Source organism: Hordeum vulgare, chromosome 1H (assembly GCF_904849725.1).
Source record: "Hordeum vulgare subsp. vulgare chromosome 1H, MorexV3_pseudomolecules_assembly, whole genome shotgun sequence".
NCBI classification, from domain to species: Eukaryota; Viridiplantae; Streptophyta; class Magnoliopsida; order Poales; family Poaceae; genus Hordeum; species Hordeum vulgare.
In genome coordinates, this window is record NC_058518.1 from 436039479 (window position 1) to 436048609 (window position 9131).

Sequence of the window (9131 nt, forward strand, 5' to 3'; positions counted from 1 at the left end):
GAATCTTTCCTTCAACCAGATGGTAGCGCAGGACAGAAAGAAGTTTCTGTCGGAGCTACACCAGTTGAAGAGGAAGGTGATGATGGTGATCATGAAACTTCAGATCAAGTGGCTATCGAACCCCGTAGATCGACAAGGGCACGTACTGCTTCTTAGTGGTACGGGTATCATGTCTTATCAATCATGTTGTTAGACAACAATGAGCCTATGATCTATGGAGAAGCAATGGTGGGACCGGATTCCAACAAATGTTTAGAGGCCATGAAGTCCAAGATAGGATCTATGTATGAAAACAAAGTATGGACTTTGGAAGTATTACCTGAAGTTCAAAAGGCCATTCAGAACAAATCGATCATTAAGAAGAAGGTGGACGCCGACGGTAATGTGACCGTCTATAAAGCTCGACTTGTGGCAAAGGGTTTATCACAAGTTCAAGGAGTTGACTACGATGAGACTTTATCACCCGTAGCGATGCTTAAGTCCGTCAAAATCATGTTAGCAATAGCTACATTTTTAGATTATGAAATTTGGCAGATGGATGGCAAAACAACGTTCCTTAACGGGTTTCTTAAGGAAGAGTTGTATATGATGCAACCAGAAGGTTTTGTCGATCCATATAATGCTGACAAAGTATGCAAACTCCAGCGATCCATTTATGGACTGGTGCAAGCATCTCAGAGTTGGAATACGTGCTTTGATTAGGTGATGAAGGCGTTTGGGTTTATACAAGTGTTTGGAGAAGCTTGTATTTACAAGCAAGTGAGTGGGAGCTCTATAGAATTTCTAATATTATATGTGGATGACATATTGCTGATTGGAAACAATATAGAACTTTTGGGAAGCACAAAGGATTACTTGAATAAAAGTTTTTCAATGAAGGACCTGGGAGAAGCTGCTTACATATTAGGCATTAAGATCTATAGAGATAGATCAAGGCGCCTAATAGGACTTTCACAAAGCACATACCTTGATAAGATTTTAAGAAGTTCAAAATGGAATAATCCAAGAAAGATTCTTGCCTGTGTTACAAGGTATAAAGTTGAGTAAGACTCAATGCCCAGTGACTACAGAAGATAGGGAAACGATGAGTGGCATCCCCTATGCTTTAGCCATAGGGTCTATCATGTATGCAATGTTGTGCACAAGACTGGATGTCAGCTTTGCCATAAGTATGGCAGGCAGGTTTCAAAGTAATCCAGGAATGGAGCACTGGACAACGGTCAAGAATATTCTAAAGTACCAGAAAAGGGTTATGGAGGCGACGAAGAGCTTGTCGTAAAGGGTTACATCGATGCAAGCTTCGACACTAATCTCGATGACTCTAAGTCTCAAATCGGATACATATTTATTCTCAATAGGGGTGCGGTAAGTTGGTGCAGTTCCAAGATGAGCGTCGTAGCTGATTCTACATGCGAAGCGGAGTACATAGCTGCCTTAGAGGCGGCTAAAGAGGGTGTCTAGATAAAGCAGTTCATGACATATCTTGGAGTTGTGCCAAGTGCACTGGATCCAATAAATCTGTTATGTGACAACACTGGTGCCATTGCTCTAGCCAAGGAACCAAGGTTTCACAAGAGGACCAGACACATAAAAGCAACACTTCAATGCCATCCACGATTACATCAAGGAGGAGGACATAAATATTTGCAAAGTGCACATGGATCTGAATGTTGCAGATCCGCTGACTAAGCCTCTTCCACGAGCAAAACATGATCAATACCAGAATTATATGGGTGTTAGATTCATTACATTGTAAATCACATATAGATGTGAAGCTAGATTATTGACTCTAGTACAAGTGGGAGACTTTTGGAAATATGCCTTAGAGGTAATAATAAAATAGTTATCAATATATTTTCTGTTTCAAGATAATTGTTTATTATCCATGCTAAAATTGTATTGACTCGAAACGCAAATACATGTGTGGATACATAGACAAAACAATGACCCTTGTAAGCCTCTAGTTGACTAGCTCGTTGATCGAAGATGGTTAAGATTTCCTAGCCATAGACAAGTGTTGTCACTTTATAACGGGATCATATCATTAGGAGAATGATGTGATGGCCAAGACCCAAACTATAAACGTAGCATGTGATCGTGTTATTTTATTGCTACTGTTTTCTACATGTCACGTATACATTCCTATGACCATGAGATCATGTAACTCACTGACACTAGAGGAATGCCTTGTGTGTATCAAATGTCGCAACGTAACTAGGTGACTATAAAGGTGATTTATAGGTATCTCCGAAGGTGTCCGTCGAGTTAGCATGGATCAAGACTGGATTTGTCACTCCGTACGACGGACAGGTATCTCGGGGCCCACTCGGTAATACAACATCACAGACAATCCTTGCAAGCAATGTGACTAACGAGTTAGTCACGAGATCTTGTATTACGGAACGAGTAAAGAGAATTGCCGGTAACAAGATTGAAATAGGTATGGAGATACCGACGATCGAATCTCGAGCAAGTAACATACCGAAGAACAAAGGGAATGTTATACGAGATTAACTAAATACTTGACATAGAGTTTCAACCGGTAAGATCTTCATAGAATATATAGGATCCAATATGGGCATCCAGGTCCCGCTATTGGATATTGACCGGAGAGTGTCTCAGTCATGTCTACATAGTTCTCGAACCCGGAGGGTCTGCACACTTAAGGTTCGATGACGTTTCGGTATAGTTGAATTATTGATGTTGGTAACCGAAGGTTGTTCAGAGTCCCGGATGAGATCCCAGACGTCACGAGGGTTTCCGGAATGGTCCGGAGACGAAGATTGATATATAGGAAGTATCAATTTGGCTTCCGGGAGGTTTTCGGGCATTACCGGTAAAGTACCGGGAGTGACGAATGGGTTACGGAGTTCTACGGGAGGGGCCACCCACCCAGGAGAGAACCAAAGAAGCCCAAGGGTGGCACACCAGCCCGTAGTGGGCTGGTGGCCAACCCAAAGAGGCCTATTCGGCCAAAGGGAGAATGGAAAGGAGGGTGGGGCCAAACCGAATTGGGGAAGGAGGACTCCTTCTTCCAAGTTGTGTTGGAGGAGGACTCCTTCCTCTCCTCTTGCGCCGGTCGAACCCTAGGGCCTTGCCCTAGGGCGCCACCCCCTCCCTCATATATAGTGGAGGCGAGAGAGGCTTTTGGCACCTCAAGCCAAGGCGCAACCCTCTCTCCCTCCACCACTTCGTGACACCCCATAGCTAGTTCGCTACGGTACGGCGAAGCCCTATCGGATTAGCTCCACCACCATCGCCGCCACGCCGTCGTGCTGCCGGAGAATTCAGCCACCTGTTCGTCTCTCTTGCTGGATCAAGAAGGAGGAGATCGTCATCGATCTGCACGTGTGCTGAACGTGGAGGTGCCGTCCGTTCGGCGCTATATCGGGACGGAGTTTGTGGGAAGACTTGCGATTTGGATCACGGAGACGTTCGACTTCATCATCCATGTTTCTTAACGCTTCCCGCTTAGCGATCTATAAGGGTATGTGGATCCGATCTTCCCTCTCGTAGATGATCATCACCATGGATAGGTCTTTCGTGTGTGTAGGATTTTTTTGTTTCCCATGCAACGTTCCTGAACATTAGAACGGCAGCGCCTCAAAACGGCCATGGCATTGACGGCAACATCGTAAACGGGTACGGCGGCGGCAAGCATATCTAATTTTGAAGTTTTTAAAAATTTCAAGTTTAGTTCAAATGTGCGGTCGTGATTTTTGTTGGCCTTTTAATATTATTTTTATGATGCTTTAGAAAATATTTGGTCCAAGCCGACAAAATGTTTGAGATGCGGCAACGCTCGTCCATTTTACCGACCCAACCAGAACAAAACCACCGTCATGCGCGCGCACGTTGGAGTTGGCCTTACCCCAGCACCCTTTACAAAAAGGGAATCGTTTCGAGCCGGCGCACCGGCCGAACGCTTCGGCCGATCCATCTCGCGCCGTCTGATGCGACTGGATCAAGCGGCTCGCATCTCGTCTCGCACCCTTATCCCCTCAAACAAATTTCTGGTCACGCGTGAGCTACCGACTCTCCCTCGAGCGACCTCCTCCTACCGCGTGCTCCTGTTTCTTTCAATTTCACCACTGCAGTGGCGAGCAGTACGGGCGAGTGAGCGGCGACAACGCGCGGCCCCGGCGAGGCCACCATCTACCCCGCATAGACGGCGAGCTACGACGGGTGCATAGACCCGGCGAGCAGCGACAACCATCGGCCCCGGCGAACGGCGTCTAGCCCCGGCGAGGTTGTCGTTTCCCCCGTCCCTGCGAGCACGACCACCTCTTTTTGCAGCTCCGGCGAACGAGCTACATAACTGCGACGGCGAGGCACACCCATGACACAGGGATGCTGGAACCAACATTGATTTTTGCTAAATGCTTCAACCGGCATCACAATTTGCTACAACCGGCATCGCTATCTCCTACCATCGGTGTCTCATTTTGCTAAATCGCACATGGCTTCGCGATTTTTTGCTTCAACCGGCAACGAAAAAAGCTACATCCGATTAAGTGATTTGCTACAACGACCACGACAAAGTTTGTGGTGGCGACGGCGGCGCTACGATTTTTGTTGCAACCGGCAACAGAAAAAGCTACCACCTATTGTCAATTTGGCTACAACCAGCAACGAAAAAAGCTACCTCCGATGACGTGATTTGCTGCAACGGCCACGACGATGGGAAAAAGCCACCACCAGCGATGACTTATTTTGCTGCAACCGTTGTCTAAGAAAGCTACATTCGTTGATGGAAAAGGTTCAATTAGCGGCAAAAAAGCTTTAACTTGTGAAAATAGCTTCAACCATCGTGAAAAAAGCTTCAAGCAACATGGACGAAAGCTTCAACGGATACAGCATTCTGGCGATGGTGGGAGCGGTGACACCGGGGAACCGCGGGCCGACGGCATGGTGGTGCTGCATCCCAAAGGGGAAGAAACTTCAAGCAACACGCGGAGCTGCAATCAGAGGGCGCAGCTGTTGCATGGGTAGAGCCGGGGACGAGAACGACCGACAAGGAGGACAGCTGGCAAGGCACCAACCGGCGACAAGGACGTTACGGTGGTGCTTCGAGCACGGGGCAGAGTGTCGGCGTCGCTCGAGATGTTGACTTGCGAGAAGAACAAAGCGATGAAATAGATTACGGTCTTTAATCGTTGCATCGGGCAGCTTGGACTACAGCGACCCAACTGTTGGACCGGCGCGCGGGCGTCTAGCATTGCCCTTACGAAAAACAATGACAAGATCCGAGCTTCAAGAACGTGCCTTTGGAATTTCTCCTTGCGTGGCTCGTACATATTCCATGCTCTACAACAGTAGCACCAGCAGACAGCGGTACATATGTACAGTCGTCAACGTACGTATATATATACGTACGTACCCTGAATCCCTAATGTTGCACGAGGCCGTAGCTGCTGGTTCTGCATTTTGGCGACTCTAGGTAGACGATCCATTTCCCCATCAAGCCTCTCGTCCATGTGTGTGTGTGCGCGTCCCAGAGGCCAGATGGTGGCCTACTTGTACCTCCACTCCCGCGCCAACAACCAACCCCGTCACCATCTCCCCCTCCACTCTCCCCTCCGGTCCAAATATCCATCCCTACATACAAGCCACGCATCTCGCGCTCCGTTTCCCCATTATAGCAGAGCACTGAACAGGTCGCGGCCCCCCGTCCTGAATCCTCTCGCTCACTCGCTCCACCCCTCCACGTCCCTTGGCTGGTGGCCTGGCATCGCACGCCGCCTTCCTCGCAACAACGCCGGGCAATGGGGAACCCACCGGAGCTCTACTACAAGCTGCTCAACATCACCAAGGACACGCCCCCGCAGGAGATCAGGGCGGCGTACAGGTGCCTGGTGCGCCAATGGCACCCCGACAAGCACCCGCCCTCCTCCAAGTCCGAGGCCGAGGACCGGTTCAAGGCCATCACCCAGGCGTACGAGGTGCGTGATCATCCGTCAAATGGACGTACGCGTTCCATGTCTCCCGTTTCGATCTTGAGTTCTTGACGCAGAATTCTGAACTTTCGCTTGCATAATGGATGGGCTCGGCATGGCCGCCGGTGCTTTCGCTGTCTGCAGGCTCTACTCGACCAGCAGGAGAACAGGGCGGTGCTCCGGGCGTGCAACGCCGACGCCGCCGACGCAGGGAGGAGGAGCTGGGCTAGGGCCGAGGAGGGCGCGGCGGCGATGGCGCGGGGTCCCGAGAGGGCGAGGACGAGCGGAGCGCCGCCGCCCCGCACGCCTCCGGCGAGGGAGTCCCAGAAGGTGTACAGCTCCACGGACATCGGGGGCGGGGGCCGGCGCGCGTTCGCCGAGTTCTCCAGCTACGTGGTGCGCAAGGCGCCGCCGTTGGAGCGCAAGGTGGAGTGCACCCTGGAGGAGCTCTACGCCGGGTGCAAGAAGGAGGTCAAGTACACCCGCGACGTCGTCACCAAGAACGGGTAAGCCGTCGCGCGCGCTCGCCAGGGTGACGTGGGACCGTACAGAAAAGAAACATCCATATCTCCAGATCTGTCACTCACCTGAGACAACATCATTGCCGTTTATATATTCACAGTCCCTATATATATTACACTACTCATATATATTATGATAGTAACAGTACAGTACTACATCCATCGTAGCATTTCGTTTTGCCAACGTCGCAAATAAAGAGCGTGGTGTCAGAATCCATGGATTCAGATGAACGTCCGTGTGCAAGAATAATCACGGTACGGCTTAGCACGCGGTCTACATAATGCTTGCTTGAAACCTGAGGCTGGACAAACAGAGCTGTTAAGTACTGTGACACCAAATCAGCTTTATTCCCAATTATGTGGTGTCACTTTAGGAAATATAGGCGTTCAAACAGCAACCTGATCAACCCCATCAAGGGGCACACTTGAGCACAGGACCGTGGTAGTACAGTCTTTCAGGCTATGGGGGCAGTTTCTCCAGCTAGCCACAGACTGCATTTATTTTATCACTAAAATACGTAAGCTAGAGATGAAACATGTTCTTCACTCTTCAGTCCTCCCTATGGCTGTATGTATGAAAGAAGATTATCCAACCTAACTGTCCTCACTAACTAGTACCGAACTGAGTATAATATATAGTGCCACAAATCAGAAGAAGATTCTTAGGCAGGTAGTAATACTAAGAGGCACTAAGAAATCATGTTTGGTTGAATACCATTATTTTGGAGGCTATCACCTGTCGAAATGCGTGGTGTGGTCCTTCAGGGGCAGGGCATTAGGTGGTGTGTAATTCATGTATGCTGCCTGCACGTGAGGGTGCCGGCCTATCTAGCTGGTACCACAGAGACAGTGATTCTGCACATCTTGTCATATTCATGCCAGGACACGCCCTTATCAAGCTCAGCATATGTTTTACGCTACTGATCAGTGACCATCACCTGCATGCATGATTCGGTTCCTGACTGACAGGCTGATTGTCAAGAAGGAGGTGACGCAGACCATCCGGGTGAAGCCCGGGTGGAAGAAGGGGGCCAAGGTGACGTTCGAGGGCATGGGCAACGAGCGGCCCGGCTGCCTCCCCGGCGACGCCGTCTTCACCGTGTCGGCCAGGAGGCACAAGGCGTTCAAGCGGCAGGGCGACGACCTGGTGCTCAAGGCCGAGGTGCCGCTGGTGAGCGCGCTCACCGGCTGGTCCTTCTCCTTCCGCCTGCTCGGCGGCGAGAAGGTCAGCTGGTCGTTCCGCGACGAGGTCATCAGCCCCGGGTACGAGAAGGTGGTCAGGGGGGAGGGCATGCCCGTCATCGGCGGCAGGAAGGGCGCGCGCGGGGATCTGCGGGTCAAGTTCGACGTGGTGTTCCCCAAGAACCTCACCGACGAGCAGCGGAGGGGCCTCGTCGAGATACTGAGGGGCTGTCCCTGAAGCCCTAAACTGAACTGAGAGCGGACAGCCGAGCAGCTAGCCTACCGGGGAGTGAAATTTTCTCGCGGCCATGTCAATGCACTTTGGGACACAACTGATGATCGATGGTGTCCTTGTACATAGAGATTTTGAATGTGAGATGTGAGCGACCCTCCTGTTTTTGCAGATGCATGGAAGGATCGATAATACACGCATGGACGGTGGTTGCAACTTGCAGCGCAATGATTTTTGGCAGTTTGCTTCTTCATTCACATCGCTTCATTAATTCCATTTGAAGCCTAGCTGCGGCCTTTGGGACGAGCTACGGCCGCGCAAATGGCTCGCCACGTATGTTGCTTTCGCTGCTAAGAAAATCACGCATCCAGAAATAAGGTCAACTCCAGCGGAAGACCTCATCCTGTCCGGTGCGTCCTTTTGAGATCAAACAGACATACCACACGATCCAACGCGGAGCGCAAACACACTTTTATCCGTTTTTTGTCTGATTTTAAACCATCCCCGATCCAAGTTTGACAGCACGTGGACAGACCGGAAGCGCGTGTTTGTCCTCCCCTCGCCCACCCATCGGTGGCACATGCCTCCTGTTTTCTATCCCCCACCCACCGAGCCCTCCAGCCGCACCCCCGCCACTTTTGTCCCTCGCCGTCGCCGTCGCCGTCGCCGCTACCATTTGCCGTTGTGCAGCTCAGACGCGCGCACCCCTAACCTTTGCAGGCCCCGCTCCCTCGACGCCCCCGAGCTACCCAACCACAACCATCTGATTTGCGCTCCCGGCGGTCGGATTTGGAGCGGGTTCGGCCGGACTTGGGGCTCACGGTATGTCAGCGTGTACTGTTGGCATAATAGCCTCCGCGTCATTCTGTTGGGGAACATTGGATGGGAAACAAAAAATTTCCTACGCACACGAAGACCTATCATGGTGATGTTCATCTACAAGAGGAGATTTGAATCTACGTACCCTTGTAGATCGCACAGCAGGAAGCGTTAAGAAACGCGGTTGATGTAGTGGTACAGATTCGTGATTCAAATCACGATCCGTCCCACGATCCGTTCCGATCTAGCGTCGAACGGACGACACCACCGCGTTCAGCACACGTACAGCTCGATGACGATCTCGGCCTTCTTGATCCAGCAAAGAGAGACAAAGAAGCAGATGAGTTCTCCGGCAGCGTGACGACGCTCCGGTGGAGGTGATGATCTACTCCAGCAGGGCTCCGCCCGAACTCCGCAGAAATCCGATCTAGAGGTAAAACT

General features: G+C 50.7%; 1 protein-coding gene across 1 annotated transcript; it reads left to right on the forward strand.

Moving 5' to 3' along the window:
- The first annotated feature begins 5558 nt into the window (after nt 1-5558).
- LOC123443108 (dnaJ protein homolog 1-like) lies at nt 5559-8087 on the forward strand. The gene is made up of 3 exons (XM_045119371.1): nt 5559-5942; nt 6081-6442; nt 7427-8087. The coding sequence occupies exons 1-3, from the start codon at nt 5766-5768 to the stop codon at nt 7875-7877; spliced, it is 990 nt and encodes a 329-aa protein (XP_044975306.1). The 5' UTR covers nt 5559-5765; the 3' UTR covers nt 7878-8087.
- The last annotated feature ends 1044 nt before the right edge of the window (nt 8088-9131 follow it).